This window comes from Coregonus lavaretus (genome assembly GCF_964263955.1).
Source record: "Coregonus lavaretus genome assembly, chromosome: 10".
In the NCBI taxonomy this organism is placed as follows: domain Eukaryota; kingdom Metazoa; phylum Chordata; class Actinopteri; order Salmoniformes; family Salmonidae; genus Coregonus; species Coregonus lavaretus.
The window spans coordinates 23,286,445-23,312,325 of NC_139997.1; the positions used below are offsets into that span (position 1 = coordinate 23,286,445).

The window sequence follows — 25,881 nt, forward strand, 5'->3', positions numbered from 1 at the left end:
TACCGCTGGTGCCAGTGTGTGGCGATAGAAGTGCTGTCTGACAGCGAGGCTGACGTGCTGATAAGGGTTTGATCTATCTGACCAGGACAGCAATGCGTTTCCCGGCCCTGCACTGTAATTCATATTCCTGAGGCAACCCACTTCAGCTCCACGGCGCAAAGGAGTAACAACAACGTGGCCTTGTAGTATCGATCTCCAAAGCAACTGAATAGAGCATCAGCTAGAGTGAAGCACTTCTGACAAAGGGGACGATGCAACAATGTAGCATAAATACACAAATGGGACTGCTTTTCTTTGGTGGTAATGTACTGGTTACTCTTCACTGACTTCCTGGTTCACTGTAGTATCTTTCTAACCCCCTTCGGTCAATACCCCCCCCCCCCCCCCCCCCCCCCCCCCCCTTATTTATGTAACAGGTAAAATAGACTGTTATCAGAGAGCAGAAACATCTCCTATCAGAGAGCAGAAACATCTCCCAAACAGTGAAAGGGCACCAAAACAACAAGAAGAACACATTTTGTAACGATAGAATAATACTTCTGCGACAGCCTAATATTTCACAATGACCTGTGTGAAACTTGTTTTGTTGGCATCTTTGTATTCTATGCCCCTTGAATGACTCAAATATTTTTTTAGGCCACTGAACAGGTTTCTGAACAGAGTGCAAAGGTACAGTTTAATCGATATGTCTATCTCGCCGATAAAGAAAAGCTATAATGCTAGTCAGTTAAGAATTTGTTCTTAACTGACTTGCCTAGTTAAATAAAGGTAAAATAAAAATAAATAAAACAATTCTCAGAAGCTAGCTTAAGCTTAAGAGAGAGTTGCATGGTCTTACTGATCACAAACATTGATTTAGCATTTGGTGTGAAATAAAGCTGCTTGAAATGTTGCATAAAACACATTTCACACCAGAGTTGGCATTATGTTGAAAGATATGTCGGGATTTTGGAAATGAATTCCCCAGAGTCAGATGAACTCATGGATACCATTTTTATGTCTCTGCATCCAGTATGAAGGAAGTTAGAGGTAGTTTTGTAAGCCAATGCTAACTAGCGTTAGCACAATGACTGGAAGGCTATGCAGTTACCATAGACTTCAAGTCATTGCGCTAACGCTAGTTAGCAATTAAGCTAACACTAGTTAGCAACTTCTTTCAAACTGCACACACATATACAGTGGGGAAAAAAAGTATTTAGTCAGCCACCAATTGTGCAAGTTATCCCACTTAATAAGATGAGAGAGGCCTGTAATTTTCATCATAGGTACACGTCAACTATGACAGACAAATTGAGGAAAAAAAATCCAGAAAATCACATTGTAGGATTTTTTATGAATTTATTTGCAAATTATGGTGGAAAATAAGTATTTGGTCACCTACAAACAAGCAAGATTTCTGGCTCTCACAGACCTGTAACTTCTTCTTTAAGAGGCTCCTCTGTCCTCCACTCGTTACCTGTATTAATGGCACCTGTTTGAACTTGTTATCAGTATAAAAGACACCTGTACACAACCTCAAACAGTCACACTCCAAACTCCACTATGGCCAAGACCAAAGAGCTGTCAAAGGACACCAGAAACAAAATTGTAGACCTGCACCAGGCTGGGAAGACTGAATCTGCAATAGGTAAGCAGCTTGGTTTGAAGAAATCAACTGTGGGAGCAATTATTAGGAAATGGAAGACATACAAGACCACTGATAATCTCCCTCGATCTGGGGCTCCACGCAAGATCTCACCCCGTGGGGTCAAAATGATCACAAGAATGGTGAGCAAAAATCCCAGAACCACACGGGGGGACCTAGTGAATGACCTGCAGAGAGCTGGGACCAAAGTAACAAAGCCTACCATCAGTAACACACTACGCTGCCAGGGACTCAAATCCTGCAGTGGCAGACGTGTCCCCCTGCTTAAGCCAGTACATGTCCAGGCCCGTCTGAAGTTTGCTAGAGTGCATTTGGATGATCCAGAAGAGGATTGGGAGAATGTCATATGGTCAGATGAAACCAAAATAGAACTTTTTGGTAAAAACTCAACTCGTCATGTTTGGAGGACAAAGAATGCTGAGTTGCATCCAAAGAACACCATACCTACTGTGAAGCATGGGGGTGGAAACATCATGCTTTGGGGCTGTTTTTCTGCAAAGGGACCAGGACGACTGATCCGTGTAAAGGAAAGAATGAATGGGGCCATGTATCGTGAGATTTTGAGTGAAAACCTCCTTCCATCAGCAAGGGCATTGAAGATGAAACGTGGCTGGGTCTTTCAGCATGACAATGATCCCAAACACACCACCCGGGCAACGAAGGAGTGGCTTCGTAAGAAGCATTTCAAGGTCCTGGAGTGGCCTAGCCAGTCTCCAGATCTCAACCCCATAGAAAATCTTTGGAGGGAGTTGAAAGTCCGTGTTGCCCAGCGACAGCCCCAAAACATCACTGCTCTAGAGGAGATCTGCATGGAGGAATGGGCCAAAATACCAGCAACAGTGTGTGAAAACCTTGTGAAGACTTACAGAAAACGTTTGACCTGTGTCATTGCCAACAAAGGGTATATAACAAAGTATTGAGAAACTTTTGTTATTGACCAAATACTTATTTTCCACCATAATTTGCAAATAAATTCATTAAAAATCCTACAATGTGATTTTCTGGATTTTTTTTCCTCAATTTGTCTGTCATAGTTGACGTGTACCTATGATGAAAATTACAGGCCTCTCTCATCTTATTAAGTGGGATAACTTGCACAATTGGTGGCTGACTAAATACTTTTTTCCCCCACTGTATATAAAAAATGGTATCCATGAGTTCATCAGACTCGGTGGAAGTAGATGAAGGGCTTCATTGCCAAAATCCTGATGTATCCATTTAAGGGTGAGAAGGAGTTAGATAGATTGTGTGTGTATATAGTACCATACCCCCCCCTCCCTCCCCATCTCCTTGCCACAAATAGCTTTACATGTCTGCATATGTAAAATCGTATCTGCAAATCTGTTCATCGGGTTTCACCCAATGTCCTATTTGAATAGTGGAAATTGCACTAACATATTCTGGGGCTTACAGCAATTATAAGTGATACATCATAGGCAAGGCAGACATTACTCCACAAGGTTAACATTACCCTTGTGACATGGTATTTAGAACGGCACTTAACTGCGAGAAAGCAAAATTAAAGCCTGGCTACATGTACCACGTAGCATGATATGTAGTCAAGCCTCAGTGCCTTTCCCCCTCAGAAAACACCACTTACACACTGCACACCCAGGCTGGTGCTGCTACTCAAAGAACAAGTAATAGGGTACTTCCTATGCTTGAAAAGCCAAGTAGAAGGGCACTCCATGTCTCAAAACACTAGCTGCATACAAAAATGTCTTGCCCTCTGAGCTCTATGAATAGTCTGCTGTTTGTGGCCTATGTGGACAGAAACCAAGCGATAATTCTCTGGCAAACTGAACTACGCTGTCTGAATCCCAGGTGATCGATCACCTTACAAAACCAGCCATTTAGACATCATTTAAATTAATGAAAAAATGATTTGAGGCAGGTTAATATTTATTACTTTTGGGCGCAAAATGAGAACACTGGAGGCAAATGTCAACAAGTACTTATGCACCCTCATACGTTGTCATGGAGATAATTAGCCTGTGTTCAATTAAGAGTGGCCATTTTGATTAAACCCAAAAGGGGTGTTCTTTTAATTAAAATGTACTGGCGAGGGTTTAACACAAATACACACTAACAGACAGAAAGACAGGCGGACGGACAGACGGACAGACATAGACACATGAAGGACGGATAGTCATACAATAGACTGGACCCATTCTGTATGTGCTGTAGCCAACTCTTCTCTTGTTGTCATGGTATACATGTATGGCAAGACAAGGAACGAACACAGAGAGGAGTTAGCTAAAAGCACAAACTGGCTAAAAGGACCAGCAGGCTAGTCATACAAATGCCCAATTCCAAATTGACCCCTAACCACTTTCTTATAGGGGAATTGGGCCTACACAATAATGTGTAGCAATGCTGGCAAAATTCCACCTAGTCTATCAGAGGACAAGGTGGAGCTATTACCATATTGGCTATACCTTTCTGATTCTTTCATATCTACACAAGTGTGTAGAGGCTAGGGGATGTTTTGGGATTAAGCAATAGATGTACAAATAGACAGAAAGACGCACATACAGACACAAACAAGCAGAGACAGACGGACATAGTAACATATGAAACCGTAGCAAGTCATCGTTTCATGTACAGTAGGCATTCATCCACAGTGTGGCAGACAGTACAGTAGAGTAATCAAAGGAGAGCGAGACATTAAAACAGCGCTGGTAATCAGGTGCCATGCTGCGGTGGGGCATGCTGTGGCGGGCAGACGAAAAAGAAGAGGAGGGAAGAGATACCAACCGTGTGCTGCGGGTTCAGTGCTGGGCGTAGTGTCTGAGCACACAAGGACGGAGGGACAGCAGTGGTGGTGGTGGAGGGAGGAAGGGAACAGGAGGAATGTGGCATGCAAAAAAAGGAGAAATGGGGGCGGGAGGGAGAAAACAAATGGAACCCATAAGCAAGCATTCAGAGACCAGTACATGACAAAGACTAAGACACGAGGCTTGAGGGAAATCAAAGGCAACCAAGGTAGTGCAAAGATAAAACAGAACACACACACATTGGACCTCAAACTGTGAGGGGAGCGCCATCGCCGCTTATGGGAGGACAGCAGCAATCGTGGCGGTGTAGACAGCGTTCACATGGTACACAGACAGCTCATCAATAAAATACAACTGCACACAGTCATGCATTATGTTGAAGGCCAATGTGTGACTGTGGGGAGCTGGGGAAAACATTTTACATTTAATTTACTAAGGGCAGATTTTGGTATGGCTGTACATATTTCGATCAATATGACATGACTTTGGGAATCTCAATAAAAACAGCTTAAACAACCTTTGTCAAATGCAATCATACTAACCTTGATGTGACAAACCGCAATGGTACAGGGCACGCATATTACCCATAGGACCTTTGAGTTGTGAAATATATATATTTTTTGGTGACTTACAGTGAGGGAAAAAAGTATCTGATCCCCTGCTGATTTTGTACGTTTGCCCACTGACAAAGACATGATCAGTCTATAATTTTAATAGTAGGTTTATTTGAACAGTGAGAGACAGAATAACAACAAAATAATCCTGAAAAATGCATGTCAAAAATGTTATAAATTGATTTGCATTTTAATGAGGGAAATAAGTATTTGACCCCTCTGCAAAACATGACTTAGTACTTGGTGGCAAAACCCTTGTTGGCAATCACAGAGGTCAGACGTTTCTTGTAGTTGGCCACCAGGTTTGCACACATCTCAGGAGGGATTTTGTCCCATTCCTCTTTGCAGATCTTCTCCAGGTCATTAAGGTTTCGAGCCTGACGTTTGGCAACTCGAACCTTCAGCTCCCTCCACAGATTTTCTATGGGATTAAGGTCTGGAGACTGGCTAGGCCACTCCAGGACCTTGATGTGCTTCTTCTTGAGCCACTCCTTTGTTGCCTTGGCCGTGTGTTTTGGGTCATTGTCATGCTGGAATACCCATCCACTACCCATTTTCAATGCCCTGGCTGAGGGAAGGAGGTTCTCACCCAAGATTTGACGGAAATGGCCCCGTCCATCGTCCCTTTGATGCGGTGAAGTTGTCCTGTCGCCTTAGCAGAAAAACACTCCGAAAGCATAATGTTTCCACCTCCATGTTTGACAGTGGTGATGGTGTTCTTGGGGTCATAGGCAGCATTCCTCCTCCTCCAAACACGGCGAGTTGAGTTGATGCCAAAGAGCTCGATTTCGGTCTCATCTAACAACAACACTTTCACCCACTTCTCCTCTGAATCATTCAGATGTTCATTGGCAAACTTCAGACGGGCCTGTATATGTGCTTTCTTGAGCAGGGGGACCTTGCGGGCGCTGCAGGATTTCAGTCCTTCACGGCGTAGTGTGTTACCAATAGTTTTCTTGGTGACTATGGTCCCAGCTGCCTTGAGATCATTGACAAGATCATCCCGTGTAGTTCTGGGCTGATTCCTCACCGTTCTCATGATCATTGCAACTCCAGGTGAGGTGAGATCTTGCATGGAGCCCCAGGCCGAGGGAGATTGACAGTTCTTTTGTGTTTCTTCCATTTGCGAATAATCGCACCAACTGTTGTCACCTTCTCACCAAGCTGCTTGGCGATGGTCTTGTAGCCCATTCCAGCCTTGTGTAGGTCTACAATCTTGTCCCTGACATCCTTGGAGAGCTCTTTGGTCTTGGCCATGGTGGAGAGTTTGGAATCTGATTGATTGCTTCTGTGGACAGGTGTCTTTTATAAAAGTAACAAACTGAGATTAGGAGCACTCCCTTTAAGAGTGTGCTCCTAATCTCAGCTCGTTACCTGTATAAAAGACACCTGGGAGCCAGAAATCTTTCTGATTGAGAGGGGGTCAAATACTTATTTCCCTCATTAAAATGCAAATCAATTTATAAAATTTTTGACATGCGTTTTTCTGGATTTTTTTGTTGTTATTTTATCTCTCACTGTTCAAATAAACCTACCATTAAAATTATAGACTGATCATTTCTTTGTCAGTGGGCAAACGTACAAAATCAGCAGGGGATCAAATAATTTTTTCCCTCACTATAGTTCCTTAGTAGAGAAAATATCTGTTGTTGCGCAGTATAAAGCACTGCATATGAAAACCTTTATTCGTTGTTTATATTTCAGTATTTGTTTTTATGATAAAATGACATCAAGAGTACTCCAATAAAATAAATGTGATTTACAGAGGACATTGGGTGATAAAACAGGCACTGTTCTATCTCTGAATTTGCTGTTAATTTCATTTATTCTCTCTCCCTTAACTGTAAGTAGTAGTTTTGCTGTTGCCTGTACACATGTAAATCCAAAATGTACTATCGCAAATTAGTCCAATGAATGGAACATCATTGTCATTGTCCCCATGCAGCGCCATTGTGGGGACACAAGCGAAGGTTGTTTCCCTTTACCACACTTTAGCTTTATCAGACCTCGAGGTGCAGGAAACTGTAAGGCTTGTTATGTGGTAACCCCATTTGCAATGTCAATCACTGCAAGAGTGTGGCGTAACTCCACATCCCGCTCTCTCTCCAGGGAGATTACATCGAAATCTAGATGTAATCCGATTGTGGTCTTTTGATGATTTTGGGTACAGTTTACCAGTTTCCTCCGCGTTTATCCCAAATCTTAGGAAACTAAGGAGATATGTGTTGACTGCGCTCCACTGTGTCGGAGTAGAGGGAGATGGGAACAGGGGGACTGACAGCGGCTGAGTCCCAAATGGCACTATATACTGTAGTAGTGCACTATATAGTGAATAGGGTGCCATTTGGGTCTTCCTGAGATGAAACACCTGCCTAGGAGGACTCGGCTGATTTTAGAAACGCAGGGAGATGTCTGCATGCCAATCAAAGCAGCCTGTCAGGTAACATGGTTCCTCACTGTTTTATCAAAGTAGGCCTGTATCCAACCAAAGCTAGATTGTTGTTGAGAAACCTGTCAACGAACACAGATACTAGCTAGCGCATCGCAAATCACGTGAACGCCTTGCATAATGCAATGTTTCAATTCCAGACAACACAACGACAACATAGGTATCAAACATATTTTATTCTGAAAGAGGTTTGACACCTCCATCTCAGTCACAGTTAAGTTGGGGCTACATGCATTTCCAGAGCTGTATGTAAACAGACTTCCCATGTTTCCCCTTCTTATCTACTGTAGACATGAGAGGATGAGTGGAGGGAGGTGTTCCCTCGCTTTCCATACCTCTCTTCTCACTACCTCTCATGTAGATCTTCTATAAGTCAATAAATTGAGCACCTCGGCTTGCTCTTTAAAATAGATTCCGACCTTGTAAAAAGGAAGAGGAGCCATTTCACTGCTTGCTTTTTAACTACCGCTTCTTTGCAGCTGCTACTTCTACACGGACGGCTCCTAGCGCTTCCTTAATCGGGCTGCTTGTAGGCCAGATCACCTCTGGTACACCTGAAAGTAGGAGTTATCAAAGAGGAGTACACTGCGTGTCCTCAGGAAGGAGGGAGGAGAAAGATGGAGTGGTTCAAGAACAGTCCTGAAACAAGTAGGCATGAAGAGCAGAGAGGGAATCAAATGTCTGCACAGTCAAGAAAGGGTTTTTACCTTCTTTGCTCAATCGACATTTTAAGACATAGTACGACATCTCAGCCTCTACTTGAGGTCTAGTAAAATGTATTCAGGAGGGATGGGCTCCAAGCAGTCCTCCTAAGACAGCTGGAGGCGCTAGGGATGTGCGCTAGGGATGTGCGGCTATACAGCAGTAATATACCGCTGCTCATTCAAATCAAGCAGTACAATAAAGCACCCGTCTCTGCAACCCTCAATCATCGGTGGCCCCTGGATGTCTGCTAACCCCATTACTTGGCTGTGGCAGCTGTGCCGGCTGGTCAATATGTCTACTGATGAGCTATCACCAGCCCCCGGTGCGGCCCTCCTTCCTTTTCTCTTTCTCTCTCGCCTCGTGTTGCAGGTCACCTGAGACACTAGTGTCCTTGTTGACATCAGCAGACGTGACAATGGGCACGGTTCCCCACAAGCCCCTAGTGGCAGAATGCGACATACTGTAGCTTCATAGTCTGCTAAAGTTTTACTGTTAATACCAGTGCACCACAACCACTGCACTATCACTGCAAAGTCTGACAGTACAGAGAATATAATCCCCACTGGAACCACAGTGTTTGTACTGTAGAAGTACAATGTCACAGTTAGATCATTCTTTTTAGTCCAGGAGGCTTGGGACATTGCCTTTAAATTTCGATTGCGCTATAGCGCTGAACTTCGGCGATACAGATTGAATTGAGCCCTAGATCTGGGTCTGCATGGGAAACCATCACTAAAAATCAGTGGTGTAGTGGAGGGTAAACGCATGTAAATGCCGTTTATGCACTTATTTTATTTTGCTCCAGCGTTTACCCACCCTTTGCGGAAATCTGTTAATAAAAGTATAGAGAGCGTTATTTTACTCACTGTGAGCGGCGATCTGCGTTTACCCACCTAGCAATTTTTTAAACGACTACATGGTTACACAATCTAAACGAGGATACCATGATATATTCTGTTAGTGGGTGGCAGTTACAGTAATCACTACAGAATTACATTGCTTTGGCCACAGATTATATTTATCATCAAAGCACCAACAGTTTGTATTTAAATAAACTTGACATAAATTATCTTGCAGTGCTCTGTTATGACTGATAATCGCCTTTCAAAATCAAGGTGTAAACACAACAGAAATATACCAATGCTTTTGCACACACACACACACACACACACACACACACACACACACACACACACACACACACACACACACACACACACATACACACACCAACCAAGCTTCATTGCCGTAGGTGATTCAGGGCTAGCTAGCTGATTACCTTCCCCAGCCTACTTTATGAGTCCCCTCTTCTTGGAGCCATCATGGAGTGCAATCATGGCCTCCAATAACAATATACCTCTACATAAAGAAGACGTATTTGGCGCATTTCTATGTTTGCATGATGCTAAGCCTAATAAATTCCGCGGGATGCTCTCTCTGAGTGGTGTATCACACGACTGCTGTTGTTGTTTTCCCCCGTGGGAATACAATTGACCTTTAGTGAATTAGCCTATCCTCTGCCGGTGAGCCATCCCTCTCTGTCCCTGCTTTATGCCGCTGGAAGGAATCAAGACAGGCAGAGAAATGGACTACTCTATCTCGCAAGAGCTTGTGCAAGTGAGGGCCTCATTTGTTCAATTCCAAAATCAGTTTACCAGATGGTGTTTTGCAATTTAAGGTTGAAATGAATTGGTTGCCATCTCTGTTTATGTATTTTCATCAATTAACAGGCGGTGGCGGCTAGGACTCCTAATACACTATTGTTTTTATTAGCGCGGGTACATTTTATTAATGGCCTTTTCTGTTGTGCGTCTCCCAAATGCTGCTTTACGAGCGTCTATTTCCGTTGCTGGGTTGGGGTGTAATTCTGTGACGTCTCATTTTGGTACATCATTAGTCATATACTGTATTCAATCTGAGAGAGAGAAAGGGAGGGAGTAAGGGGAGGGAGGGTGGGAGGTAGAGAAATGGAGGGAAGGAGAGAGAGGGAGGGAGAGAGAAAGAGAGGGGAGAGTAGGAGAGAGGGATCCAGAGAGAGAGAGAGAGCGAGAGAGGTATATGGAGAGAGAGAGGGGAAGATAGAGGTAGTGAGTGTGCTAGAGATGACTCTGTGTCTTAGTATCTGTGGACTTCATCAAACAGATAGATTCAACCTTCTTCCGCTCTGCAGGAGTGGGTCCGCATTAGAGATGACAATAACTACTGTTGCCCCTGACTACCAAAAGGCCAACGGCCTGCCCTGAGGACAGGGCCAGCACAAATGCTGCATGTCAAGAGGAAAAGCTATTTATTTGCCTCTCTGACTGACAGAGATAGAGAAAGAGATGGAGGGAAATAATAAGGGACCTGGAGAAATGGAGGGAAACAGTACAAAGAGGGAGGGAAAGAATAAGGTAGGAAGAATGCTTTGGGAATGCGACCAAAAAGAATGCTCTGAAAAAAAGAGAGCGAGATAAAGGGAGTGGTGAGGGTATAAATGGAGACATACAGAGAAAATGAGAGCAAAGATTTGGCCTTTGAACAAATTCACAAAACCTTTTTGAAAGCAAAAAAAAAAAGAAATGGCAAAATATCGATAAACATACATTACGGAGCTGTGTTTAGAGGGCAAAAAAAGAGGCACAACAAATAGAAATGAATGACATCTGTCCCACGAGCGGATGGTACACTCTTAGAATTAAGGGTTCCAAAAGGGTTATTCGGCTGTCCCCATAGGAGAACCCTTTTTGGTTAAAGGTATAACCCTTTTGGGTTCCATGTACAGTTGAAGTCGGAAGTTTACATACACTTAGGTTGGAGTCATTAAAACTCGTTTTTCAACCACTCCACAAATGTCTTGTTAACAAACTATAGTTTTGGCAAGTCGGTTAGGAAATCTACTTTGTGCATGACACAAGTAATTTTTCCAACAATTGTTTACAGACAGATTATTTCACTTGTAATTCACTGTATCACAATTCCAGTGGGTCAGCAGTTTACATACACTAAGTTGACTGCGCCTTTAAACAGCTTGGAAAATTCCAGAAAATGATGTCATGGCTTTAGAAGCTTCTGATAGGCTAATTGACATAATTTGAGTCAATTGGAGGTGTACCTGTGGATGTATTTCAAGGCCTACCTTCAAACTCAGTGCCTCTTTGCTTGACATCATGGGAAAATCAAAAGAAATCAGCCAAGACCTCAGAAATAAATTGTAGACCTCCACAAGTCTGGTTCATCCTTGTGAGCAATTTCCAAATGCCTGAAGGTACCACATTCATCTGTACAAACAATAGTATGCAAGTATAAACACCATGGGACCACGCAGCCGTCATACCGCTCAGGAAGGAGACACGTTCTGTCTCCTAGATATTAACGTACTTTGGTGCGAAAAGTGCAAATCAATCCCAGCAAAGGACCTTGTGAAGATTCTGGAGGAAACAGGTACAAAAGTATCTATATCCACAGTAAAACGAGTCCTATATCGACATAACCTGAAAGGTTGCTCAGCAAGGAAGAAGCCACTGCTCCAAAACCGCCATAAAAAAGACAGACTACGGTTTGCAACTGCACATGGGGACAAAGATGATACTTTTTGGAGAAATGTCCTCTGGTCTGATTAAACAAAAATAGAACTGTTTGGCCATAATGACCATCGTTATGTTTGGAGGAAAAAGAGGTATGCTTGCAAGCCGAAGAACACCATCCCAACCGTGAAGCACGGGGGTGGCAGCATCATGCTGTGGGGGTGCTTTGCTGCAGGAGGGACTGGTACACTTCACAAAATAGATGGCATCATAAGGAAGGAAAATTATGTGGAGATATAGTGAGGGAAAAAAGTATTTGATCCCCTGCTGATTTTGTAAGTTTGCCCACTGACAAAGACATGATCAGTCTATAATTTTAATGGTAGGTTTATTTGAACAGTGAGAGACAGAATAACAACAACAAAAATCCAGAAAAATGCATGTCAAAAATGTTATACATTGATTTGCATTTTAATGAGGGAAAGAAGTATTTGACCCCTCTACAAAACATGACTTAGTACTTGGTGGCAAAACCCTTGTTGGCAATCACAGAGGTCAGATGTTTCTTGTAGTTGGCCACCAGGTTTGCACACATCTCAGGAGGGATTTTGTCCCACTCCTCTTTGCAGATCTTCTCCAAGTCATTAAGGTTTCGAGGCTGACATTTGGCAACTCGAACCTTCAGCTCCCTCCACAGATTTTCTATCGGATTAAGGTCTGGAGAAGTTGTCCTGTCCCCTTAGCAGAAAAACACCCCCCAAAGCATAATGTTTCCACCTCCATGTTTGACGGTGGGGATGGTGTTCTTGGGGTCATAGGCAGCATTCCTCCTCCTCCAAACATGGCGAGTTGAGTTGATGGCAAAGAGCTCGATTTTGGTCTCATCTGACCACAACAATTTCACCCAGTTATCCTCTGAATCATTCAGATGTTCATTGGCAAACTTCAGACGGGCCTGTATATGTGCTTTCTTGAGCAGGGGGACCTTGCGGGCGCTGCAGGATTTCAGTCCTTCATGGCATAGTGTGTTACCAATTGTCTTCTTGGTGACTATGGTCCCAGCTACCTTGAGATCATTGACAAGATCCTCCCGTGTAGTTCTGGGCTGATTCCTCACTGTTCTCATGATCATTGCAACTCCACGAGGTGAGATCTTGCATGGAGCCCCAGGCCGAGGGAGATTGACAGTTCTTTTGTGTTTCTTCCATTTGCGAATAATCGCACCAACTGTTGTCACCTTCTCACCAAGCTGCTTGGCGATGGTCTTGTAGCCCATTCCAGCCTTGTGTAGGTCTACAATCTTGTCCCTGACATCCTTGGAGAGCTCTTTGGTTTTGGCCATGGTGGAGAGTTTGGAATCTGCTTCTGTGGAGAGGTGTCTTTTATACAGGTAACAAACTGAGATTAGGAGCACTCCCTTTAAGAGTGTGCTCCTAATCTCAGCTCGTTACCTGTATAAAAGACACCTGGGAGCCAGAAAACTTTCTGATTGAGAGGGGGTCAAATACTTATTTCCCTCATTAAAATGCAAATCAATGTATAACATTTTTTACATGCGTTTTTCTTGATTTTTTTGTTGTTATTCTGTCTCTCACTGTTCAAATAAATCTACCATTAAAATTATAGAGTGATCATGTCTTTGTCAGTGGGCAAACGTACAAAATCAGCAGGGGATCAAATACTTTTTTCCCTCACTGTATTGAAGCAACATCTCAAGACATCAGTCAGGAAGTTAAAGCTTGGTCTTCCAAATGGACAATGACCCCAAGCATACTTCCAAAGTTGTGGCAAAATGGCTTAAGGACAACAAAGTCAAGGTATTGGAGTGCCATCACAAAGTCCTGACCTCAATCCTATAGAAAATGTGTGGGCAGAACTGAAAAAGCGTGTGCAACAAGGAGGCCTACAAACCTAACTCAGTTAAACCAGCTCTGTCAGCAGGAATGGGCCAAAATTCACCCAACTTATTTCGGGAAGCTTGTGGAAGGCTACCCGAAACGTTTGACCCAAGTTAAGCAATTTAAAGGCAATGCTACCAAATACTAATTGAGTGTATGTAAACTTCTGACTCACTGGGAATGTGATGAAAGAAATAAAAGCTGAAATAAATAATTCTCTCTACTATTATTCTGACATTTCACATTCTTAAAATAAAGTGGTGATCCTAACTGACCTAAAACAGGGAATTTTACTAGAATTAAATGTCAGGAATTGTGAAAAACTGAGTTTAACTGTATTTGGCTAAGGTGTATGTAAACTTCTGACTTCAACTGTAGAACCCTCTGTGGAAACCATTTTAGGTTCTAGATAGCACCTTTTTTTCTAAGAGTGTAGTGAGCAAGGTCCTTCAATTTAGCCATTTATTTTGCAGTGTAAATGGCAATTTAGTCATCTCTAAATGCCACCTCCTGAAGCCACCGAGCACTATTCTGGCATTGGGGCTTTAATAAATTTGAATAAAAGTGCAGTATACCCCCATTCCAGTCCCTTTATAGCCAGTTTATCAAAAATATATTATATTTCTAAGCGGCCTCTACCCTGCGTACCCTCTGCTAGATTTGTTTGCCGCTACTGCCTATGATATATACGTATCTGCGCTGGTGGAGAAATGAAATCAGCCGGCACAGTGCATTATGGCCATAACAGACTGTTCCCTCACATCTAAATACACAGGAATAATGGAAGGCCCCAGAGAGTTAAAGGAAAAATCCTCTCAAAAACTATATTTGGTATGTTTTTCATTAGTCCACTGTTGATACAGTCACAACATGTTTTGCATGTCAGCAGTCAAGTTTTCAAGATATTGGACTTTCAAGTAGGAAAGTGTCACTGGCCACATCATCATGCTCGCATCATCATGATGATGTGGCCGGTGACACTTTGCTTCTTGAAATGTGTGTGATGTCACTACGCTCCTGCATAAATAAACTTGATTCTCAATTAGTGTTTAGTGCATTAACGTCTACAATTGCTCCAGGGGTGTTGCACTGCAGCTGACCCAATGCGTCAAGCCCCTCGGTGTGTGTCCGTGTCTTGGGGGTTTGGGTTGTGAGCATAAACACGCATTTCTGTTCTATGTAAGTTAATGGACAATAAAGTACATCTTATCTTATCTAATTGCGATACTAGATTACATGAGTCTGACAATGTAGGTAACAGCCTACTAAGACACACTCACTTGTTTGATGTGAGTAGAAGGTGTATCCAATCAGCAATGTCACTAGGTCTTTGGTCTTTCATTTAATCCAATTAGATAACATAATCGAGCACAATGCCTAAGATTTCCCGGCCTCAGTAGATTTCTTCCAATTGTGCTGAGAAAGGTCTGTCAGAGACTTTGATAACATTTCTAGCTCAGGGCTGCTCAGCTCAAACGCCAGCCGTAAAGTGTTGTTTTGTTTATGCACATTTCAAAGATTATGAATTGCAATGCCGAAAATGGCCTTCAGCAAATAGTTTCTGACAATGAGAGTTGTTATGAACAAAGAGAGAGAATTGCAATTGCAAGTTAATTTACTAGCCATTGCAAATGGCTTTAAGTTGAAAACCTAATACAATCGAATGGTTATAGTTAGGGCTCTATTCAATCTGTATTGCTGAAGTGTTACAGATTGAGTGATAGAAATGTAAATGTAATTTCCTATTGAGCCGTCATCTGCAGCTTTTACCGTGAATGCAGTCTCCGCTAACGCGGAAACATTGCCTTTAAATTTGAATCACGCTGTAACACTGAATTTCCACAATACGGATTGAATAGAGCACTTAGTCCACAATAGTATGGCAACCAAGATATCGTATTGACCTGATAAATACCTTTGAATGTAGTTGAAGAATGATGATTTGCGGCATCATCGTGTTGTTGTCATGCTCATATGTGACCCGTTTCAGGAAGCTAGGCGTATGTCACACATCACTACTTCACAGAGAGGCATTTGAACGTCTTTAAAACATAATTTTTATCCAAATGCTTTTTTTTTCTGGCAGAAATGCCTTCTGGAACATGTGAACTTTCATGTACCTTAATAACAAACTTGTCACGGTTTCGGCCGAGGCTGCTCCTCCTCCTTGCTCGGGCAGGCTTCGGCGGTCGTCGTCCCCGGAGTACTAGCTGCCACCGTTGTATGTTATCGATGTTTGTTTGGTTTTGTCTTCTTTGTACACCTGTTTCCTTTTAGTGTTAATTATGTCTCCTATAAGTTTCTCGTTTTGTTAGTTGTGTGTTGTGTGTAATTGTTCCGCCTGTCTTTTGGTGCTGCTCGTTTTTGCTATTTGTATGTTCAGGACAGTCGCACTGTATTTCGTGCGCTATAGTATTTAGGTGTTTTACGCACTGCTGCGTAATCGTTCGCCTCCTGATTAGTTGAGGCCCAGTGTTATTATTTTTTCGTTTAGTAAAGTCTGTTGGACGAAGCTTCTGTGTCCTGCGTTTGACTCCTACACAACATCCACATCAGCCGTTCTGACAAAACTTGTATTCCATCTGAGATAATGATGGGCTGGACATGTTGGGAGATGAGTTTTGATTGGTCTGCCATGTAGCATGCTTCTGTCAATAACGTGAGCTGCTCAGTATGTGTTGATAATCCTTTCTACCGTGACTTTTTTGAAAGATTTAACGTTAGCCATCGAGAACTATAATGATAATTTGGAAACAAAATCTGCAAACACCACGGTCAGTGTGAACCGGAGTGACTTGACAACGCCAAACAAGATGTAGCTACAAACAAAACAGAGTTACATGGTTCCAGTCTGTTGTGAAGCGTTCATCCATGTATAGGGGTAAGAGTCTAGCTACATTTTCAGATATTATAAGTTTCTAATTTTGTCAGAGTCATTTTCATTGCAAGTTAATGAATGTTAGCTTGCTGACTCGCTAGCTAACATTATGTGTATGATCTGTGTAGTAATATTATTCGAATCAGAAATCCATTTGCATTGCTAGTTATAGCCTAATGTTAGCTAGCTAGCTAACATTGAACCTAGTTGGTTAGCTTTAGCTACCTGCATATTCATACTACAGATATGACAATCAGTTTGTATTGGTAGTAGTATGAGTTGAGATTATGCTGGTTCATTGTTTAGCTAGTTAGCTACATGCCCAAACAAAAGACTCCACCTTGCCAGATGATTACATGATCAAGTTAGCCAGGTTTGTCTGGGGGTGATTACGGCCATCTATTGTATTTCATGAACATGTGTACATGTCTAGACAATAGTGACCCATCCACTTAGCTAGATGGTGGTTATATCATTTATTTCACATGACCCATCAATTTAGAAAAGTGTGTCTGGGTAAGCGTTGGCTAATAATTATCTGAACACTTTCTGTTTTTGATATTGCTACTATGCAAATACGCAAGTAACCATTTCAATGTACCGTTTACACCTTCTACATCCTGTGCATGTGACAAATAAACATAGATTTTATTTGATATAATGTGTGTTTACCAGAGACGGTAATGTGAAGAACAACATGACCTGCACCAAAGTCAGATTAGGATATAGGCCAAGGACTAGATAAAGTGTATTTTTACCTGGAGTTTTTCCTTATTGTAGGCTACTACTTTTACCCCTTTTAGTCTTGAAATCTTTGGTTGTTTACTACACTACTCACTCTGTTTAGCAGTATCTCTATTTGCACATCATCTATTTGCACATCATCTTCTGCACATCTATCACTCCAGTGTTAATACTAAATTGTAATTAGTTTGCACTATGGCCTATTTATTGCCTTACCTCCATAGCTTACTACATTTGCACACACTGTATATAGATTTTCTATTGTGTTATTGACTGTACGTTTTGTTTATTCCATATGTAACTCTGTGTTGTTGTTGTTTTTATTGCACTGCTTTGCTTTATCTTGGCCAGGTCACGGTTGTAAATGAGAACTCAACTGGCCTACCTGGTTAAATAAAGTTAAAAAACAACAACATCAACAACAACAAAAAACATGGCCTCACGTGTGAATCCTTAAAGAGATAGGTGGTGCTAAGGCTTAAGAGGGTGTGAATGATGCTGAACAAAGAAGAGCTCTCCAGTAGGTGTATCAAAAGTGGGGTTACAAGTTTATCAACTTTCAAAGCAGAATTGCTTTCCCGTTGTTCCTTAACTGCAGTGTATGATATTCCATTTTCTAGCTCTGAGTCTCTACTTTCATCCAATGTAAAAAACACAATTTCAAATTTTGCTACATAGGACCGAATCCAGGTGGTGGGTCACATATAAGCTTTTGGACTGAGAAAGGAAATACAGTTGATCATAGTGACAGGCCACATCCATGTCCAAAACTAATTTAACAGATCGTTTAACATCAATTATAGATCAACTGGTTGACTCACAGCCTACAAATACCAGTCTCAGAAGGGCTGATCTAGGATCAGGTCCCCCTGTCCATGTAGTCATATTCATTCATTCATTCTGATCTAAAAGGCAAAACTGATCCTAGAATAGCACTCTTACTCTGAGATGCTCGTTACATACGGCCCCAGATCTAGAGGACTCATTTGTACCTTGTCAGTGTTTCTTCTAGACAGAAACCAATTCAAGTTGGGGGGCATAAAAGTAAGCCAAAGCAATAGTAAGGACAAACATTGTATCTGCAGTAACTGGTTTTGAGGAGAGGTGAGCCAAGGTTACAGGAATTGTAACAGAAAAAGGAAATATATTGCCTGTTCATTGCATCAGGTACATGATAATACAAGAAAGGCAGGGGAGAGATCAGAGCTAAATGTATCACTGTATCTGCATTCTGTTTAACAGGAAATAGGATCAAACAAGGGATTCCATAAATGATCCTAACATCAGTGCTGACATTCACACCGTGAATGTATTCTGATGACGACGCCAGGGGACAGTTAACTTTTCACATATATCGCTTTTGCGACTAAGTTGATTTCAAATGTATTTTGAGGAGTGGCAGGGGACCTGCACTTTTCCAGTCACTAAGGCTGTGTTAACACAGGCAGCACAATGGAAAACATATCAGAATTGGGCTGCCTGTGTGAATGTAGCCTAAGAGAGAGATGCACCTCACTTGGGGAAAGACGAGTCTATGTGTCTACAGTACATTAATGTGAATAGCTGGATGGGAAGAGAAGGGAGTCGTCTGCCTGTCCCCGTCTCCACTCTTTTGTTTGAGCGTATGAAAATATGGCGTCATTGTCAACCCTCAGGAAACACAAAGGAGTTATGTAATCCCTGGCTCAGACAGGGCGGGATACAGCCCAGATCGTGATAAGCTTTTGGGAGCAACAGGAGAGGGAGAGAGAGAAAGAGAGGGGCGATTCCACGCCAGGACGAAAATATTTTTGGTATTTCAGATTGTACTGGCAATTGTCACATAGAAACCTCATTGGGAGGAATGATGTTTGACATGCCTTTTACATTTGTATCACAATTTTGTAGACAATAAAGATGAACTTGGCTATTTTAGGTCAATTTAGACCTATACAGTGCCTTGCAAAAGTATTCATCCCCCTTGGCGTTTTTCCTATTTTGTTGCATTACAACCTGTAATTTAAATGGATTTTTATTTGGATTTCATGTAATGGACACACGCAAAATAGTCCAAATTGGTGAAGTGAAAAAAAAGAAAAAAAAGTGTGATTTGTTTTTCTAAAAAATACGTTACGGAAAAGTGGTGCGTGCATATGTATTCACCCCCTTTGCTATGAAGCCCCTAAATAAGATCTGGTGCAACCAATTACCTTCAGAAGTCACATAATTAGTTAAATAAAGTCCACCTGTGTGCAATCTAAGTGTCACATGATCTGTCACATGATCTCAGTATATATACACCTGTTCTGAAAGGCCCCAGAGTCTGCAACACCACTAAGCAAGGGGCACCACCAAGCAAGCGGCACCATGAAGACCAAGCAGCTCTCCAAACAGGTCAGGGACAAAGTTGTGGAGTACAGATCAGGGTTGGGTTATAAAATAATATCAGAAATGTTGAACATCCCACGGAGCACCATTAAATCCATTATTAAAAAATGGAAAGAATATGGCACCACAACAAACCTGCCAAGAGAGGGCTGCCCACCAAAACTCACGGCCCAGGCAAGGAGGGCATTAATCAGAGGCAACAAAGAGACCAAAGATAACCCTGAAGGAGCTGCAAAGCTCCACAGCGGAGATTGGAGTATATGTCCATAGGACCACCTTAAGCCGTACACTCCACAGAGCTGGGCTTTACGGAAGAGTGGCCAGAAAAAAGCCATTGCTTAAAGAAAAAAATAAGCAAACACGTTTGGTGTTCGCCAAAAGGCATGTGGGAGACTCCCCGAACATATGGAAGAAGGTACTCTGGTCAGATGAGACTACAATTGAGCTTTTTGGCCATCAAGGAAAACGCTATGTCTGGCGCAAACCCAACACATCTCATCACCCCGAGAACACCATCCCCACAGTGAAGCATGCTGGTGGCAGCATCATGCTGTGGATATGTTTTTCATTGGCAGGGACTGGGAAACTAGTCAGAATTGAAGGAATGATGGATGGCGCTAAATACAGCGAAATTCCAGAGATTTGAGACTGGGACGGAGGTTCACCTTCCAGCAGGACAATGCCCCTAAGCATACTGCTAAAGCAACACTCGAGTGGTTTAAGGGGAAACATTTCAATGTCTTGGAATGGCCTAGTCAAAGCCCAGACCTCAATCCAATTGAGAATCTGTGGTATGACTTAAAGATTGCTGTACACCAGCGGAACCCATCCAACTTGAAGGAGCTATAGCAGATTTACCTTGAAGAATGGGCAAAAATCCCAGTGGCTAGATGTGCCAAACGTATAGAGACATACCCCAACAGATGTATAGAGATATAGAGACATACCCCAAGAGATGTCTAGTTATGCACACTCAAGTTTTCTGTTTGTCTTATTTCTTGTTTGTTTCACAATAAAAATTATTTTGCATCTTCAAAGTGGTAGGCATGTTGTGTAAATCAAATGATACAAACCCCCCAAAAATCAATTTTAATTCCAGGTTGTAAGGCAACAAAATAGTAAAAATGCCAAGGGGGGAGAATACTCTGTGAACCATACATGATACAGACAACATCGTGGTGTCATTATACTCCTAATAGTGTGCTTTAACATATGGAGTATGTCTAGATTCTGAAATACAATTTTTCACATTCATTTATAAAACATATTAATATTAATATCTCAAAAGCACCTTTTCATTTTAAGACATTGTTTGGAACAATATACTATACAAGTACATACAATTTCCAGAGTGGGCTCTCTCTGTGCTAATTCTAAGTTATGATCTATTTTATGAGCAACACCAACACAGTGAATGGGAAAACAGATTCAAACAGAACTCCCTCTGCTGCTGATTTGCTGAATGTGCAATCCTGAAGGAGGGCTGTGATTAGTTAATTACCTATTATGTCAATGTCTATGTATAAAATGGGTCATATCATTAAAAGTACCAGAGAGCCCACTCTGGAAATGTGATGTATTTGAAGAGTATATTGTTCCAAACAACATGTCTAAAAATAAGCAAAATAAAAAGGGTACTTTTGAGATATTCATATTTTTTATGTTGAATAAATTAAAGTGATGAAGAAGCTTGTCTGTGGAAACATTGGTTATCAGGTTATTACATTATTGCATTTGAGCTCCTAGAGCAGGGGTGGGCAAACCTTTTGGCTCAAGGGCCACATTGAGTTTTTGAAACCAAGTGAAGGGCCACATACTATATGCGTGACAAAACATGTGAAGCCTTTATTCATTTTCACATTGACACGTAACTACTAGTGTACTGTAGGTGTACATATGCTTGCAGAACAATTCTACCCTTGAACCATCTCTACTCTTGTTTTTTGTGAACATATTATTCACAAAACTTTCACAAAATTGATATAATTGATAACATCACAGACACAGTCAAACACACACACAGATCCTGCATCTCTACCCTTGTAAAGTACAATCAAACTTACAGTCACAATATGCAAACTTAAAAAGATATACAGTGGGGAAAAAAAGTATTTAGTCAGCCACCAATTGTGCAAGTTCTCCCACTTAAAAAGATGAGAGAGGCCTGTAATTTTCATCATAGGTACAACTATGACAGACAAATTGAGAAGAAAAAAATCCAGAAAATCACATTGTATGATTTTTAATGAATTTATTTGCAAATTATGGTGGAAAATAAGTATTTGGTCAATAACAAAAGTTTCTCAATACTTTGTTATATACCCTTTGTTGGCAATGACACAGGTCAAACGTTTTCTGTAAGTCTTCAGAAGGTTTTCACACACTGTTGCTGGTATTTTGGCCCATTCCTCCATGCAGATCTCCTCTAGAGCAGTGATGTTTTGGGCCCGTCGCTGGGCAACACGGACTTTCAACTCCCTCCAAAGATTTTCTATGGGGTTGAGATCTGGAGACTGGCTAGGCCACTCCAGGACCTTGAAATGCTTCTTACGAAGCCACTCCTTCGTTGCCCGGGCGGTGTGTTTGGGATCATTGTCATGCTGAAAGACCCAGCCACGTTTCATCTTCAATGCCCTTGCTGATGGAAGGAGGTTTTCACTCTAAATCTCACGATACATGGCCCCATTCATTCTTTCCTTTACACGGATCAGTCGTCCTGGTCCCTTTGCAGAAAAACAGCCCCAAAGCATGATGTTTCCACCCCCATGCTTCACAGTAGGTATGGTGTTCTTTGGATGCAACTCAGCATTCTTTGTCCTCCAAACACGACGAGTTGAGTTTTTACCAAAAAGTTATATTTTGGTTTCATCTGACCATATGACATTCTCCCAATCCTCTTCTGGATCATCCAAATGCACTCTAGCAAACTTCAGACGGGCCTGGACATGTACTGGCTTAAGCAGGGGGACACGTCTGGCACTGCAGGATTTGAGTCCTTGGCGGCGTAGTGTGTTACTGATGGTAGGCTTTGTTACTTTGGTCCCAGCTCTCTGCAGGTCATTCACTAGGTCCCCCCGTGTGGTTCTGGGATTTTTGCTCACCGTTGTTGTGATCATTTTGACCCCACGGGGTGAGATCTTGCGTGGAGCCCCAGATCGAGGGAGATTATCAGTGGTCTTGTATGTCTTCCATTTCCTAATAATTGCTCCCACAGTTGATTTCTTCAAACGAAGCTGCTTACCTATTGCAGATTCAGTCTTCCCAGCCTGGTGCAGGTCTACAATTTTGTTTCTGGTGTCCTTTGACAGCTCTTTGGTCTTGGCCATAGTGGAGTTTGGAGTGTGACTGTTTGAGGTTGTGGACAGGTGTCTTTTATACTGATAACAAGTTCAAACAGGTGCCATTAATACAGGTAACGAGTGGAGGACAGAGGAGCCTCTTAAAGAAGAAGTTACAGGTCTGTGAGAGCCAGAAATCTTGCTTGTTTGTAGGTGACCAAATACTTATTTTCCACCATAATTTGCAAATAAATTCATTAAAAATCCTACAATGTGATTTTCAGGATTTCTTTTTCTCAATTTGTCTGTCATAGTTGACGTGTACCTATGATGAAAATTACAGACCTCTCTCATCTTTTTAAGTGGGAGAACTTGCACAATTGGTGGCTGACTAAATACTTTTTTTCCCCACTGTATATATTATATTACTGGAGACATGCAAAATGTAACAGCAGATGTGTAAAAAAAAATAGATTCAAAAATTTGAGTGAAACATATGGTAAGAGCATCCGTTTCATTTGGAATGGTCTGTTTTTGAAAGCATATTAAGGAACAATTCTCATCTCCATTGTGAACCATATTCACAGTTATCCAATCACCTCAGCCCAAATCTGACTGATTAGTTATTACCTGTATCCAAGTGCATTGCTGGATAATTCTCACTGCATAACCATCACCATGTAAAAGCATAATCATTGCCTACCCCAGTCACGGTTATTCAAGTCTTAATGTGAACAATGGGTCTGGTCACCTCTCTTGGCAAGGGCATCAAAGTCTGGTGTCATCTTTGATGTAGAGATTCTCAGAACAGATGGTCATTTGTTAAATTTGACCTGTGACGGGATTTGTTGTAATTCATGACTGAGAACGTTTGTTCACACACATATGTGGACCCGAATAAAACAAGAATCCTTTGGGCATGCTTTTTCATGTTTGGAAACTTTGTTTCATTCAGTGAGCCGTAGAACTGGTCTATTGTTGCTGTTTTGTACTTCTCCTTCAAAGCACTGTCACATTGGATGTCGATGAGCTCCAATTGTGTGTCTGGTGGTGCTTTCTCACTGTCGAAAGACAGGGGGCATGATACAAGCTCCAGCTCAGTCTCAATCTTGGTGAAGTCTGAGAAGCAGTGGGAAAACTCAGCATGCAGGTCGATCAAAGTGCTACTGTATGTCTCAGTGCAGTACTGCGATATGGGCGCGTTCAATGCGGCCAGTGTCGGAAAATGAGTGAGAGACCGGCTGCTCATTTGTCTGGAGAACAACATAAGTTTGGCCTTGAATGCTTTCCGTTGGAATACAGTTCATGGACAAAAACACAATTTCCCTGCAGTTTCACATTTAGATCGTTCAGATGCCCCAATATGTCCACACCGAAAGCAAAGTCGCTCAACAAGTCTGTGTCTTTCAACTCTGAGAAGTCGTCAGCTTTACCAACCTAATAAAGGAACATAACTATCTCCCCTCTCAGTTTCCACACACGGCTAAATACTTTTCCCAGGCTTAGCCAGCGCACATTTGAATGGTACAACAAGTCCTGGTGCTCTGCCTCTGTGTCATTGAGCAGCTGAATGAACTGACGATGGTTAAGCCCCCTTGCCCGTATAAAGTTGACAAGTTTTTCAACCACTTTGACAACATTTTCCAGCTTTAACACACTTTTACACAGGGCTTCCTGATTAATAATACAGTGAAGAAATATAAATTCCTTAGGGCTTTCTTCTTAGGCCAATGTTTTTACCGGTAACATTTGGCGATCCATCTGTTGTGACGTTTGTCAGTTTGCTCCACGGTAGATTCATTTTTTCCAAGCAGGCAGACACCCTGTCATATAAGTCAGAGCCCCTGGTTGTTCCCATCATTGATTCCATCGCAAGAAGTTCCTCTGTTATTTCAAAGTTCTCATTTATTCCTCTGACACACGACATTCAGAGTCCACTTTTCTCATTTTCGCAGCACTCATTTTTCACGTCAAAAGTCATCAAGCAATGAAGTGGCTATGATGACTGAGCGCATTCTGAATCTGACTGTAGGCCCAAATACAGAGCGCGCTGCCAGGCTACAGCGCCATCTATTCTAGTGTTCTACTCCACTAGCCAGCACCTCGCCTAACCAGGTGTGCGTTTCTTTCGCCTCCAGAATAAATTAATGTGAACATATTTGTTTTCTGAATCTAGATATACTCCATATTTGAGCGCACACATAAGATGTTGTTTGTATCATGTACGGTTCACAGATCACAGGGTCTTACAGGAGGCTTGTATAGGTCTAAAAAGGGCCTAAAATGGCCACTTTCATCATGATTTTTATTTATTAATTGTTTGTGATACAAATGTAAAAAGCATGTCAAACATCGCAAGAACAATCGGAGATACCCAATATATTTTCGGGCTGTCCTGGCGTGGAATCGCCCAGGAATAGATGGAGAGAGAGGGAGAGGGGGAGAATAAAGAGAGAGGGAGAGAGGGAGGGAGAGAGGGGGAGAAGAAGAAAAGGATAGAGTGAGAGAGAGAGGACGGAGAGAGAGAGAGAGCGGCTGAACATTTTAGTGAGAGAAATGTGATGGGTGTGAGCGGGCAGCTGATGTGTGCCATTGACAGCCCCACGTTGCAGTGGGAGGAGGGAGCCTAGACCTGGCCCCTCCAGTGCGACTCTGTTATTATTATCGTTCTTCAGAATCTTATCAGGACTGGCTGACGGCAAATATTGATCTCTTTTCCACACACTCTTTCTTGTTTGCTCACAAACACACACACATGCATGCACTAGGGGGGGTGTCAGGTCACACATTACAGTGGGTAATGGTAACTGTAGAATGAGAACGCTTACATACGCATGCACTCACACAGCGTGGATGGTGGAAATGGTGGTGTTTGTGGTGAGGGTCGGGTTTGGTGGGTATGAGGGTATCGCATACAGTGAGGGAAAAAAGTATTTGATCTTAACCTGCTGATTTTGTACGTTTGCCCACTGACAAAGACATGATCAGTCTATAATTTTTATGGTAGGTTTATTTGAACA

General features: G+C 42.1%; 1 protein-coding gene across 3 annotated transcripts in view; it reads right to left on the bottom strand.

The window, feature by feature from the left end:
- The window catches only part of LOC311136638 (cell adhesion molecule 1-like), a 456,023-nt gene that overhangs the window by 36,103 nt on the left and 394,039 nt on the right, over positions 1 to 25,881 (bottom strand). For 2 of the 3 annotated variants that reach the window (XM_084170837.1, XM_084170836.1), the window contains one exon: positions 4,403 to 4,435. The exons of the other annotated variant lie outside the window; for it this stretch is intronic. In XM_084170837.1, coding sequence (XP_084026963.1) covers positions 4,403 to 4,435 — 33 coding nt within the window. The remainder of the gene's footprint in view (positions 1 to 4,402; positions 4,436 to 25,881) is intronic. 3 annotated transcript variants of the gene reach the window in all.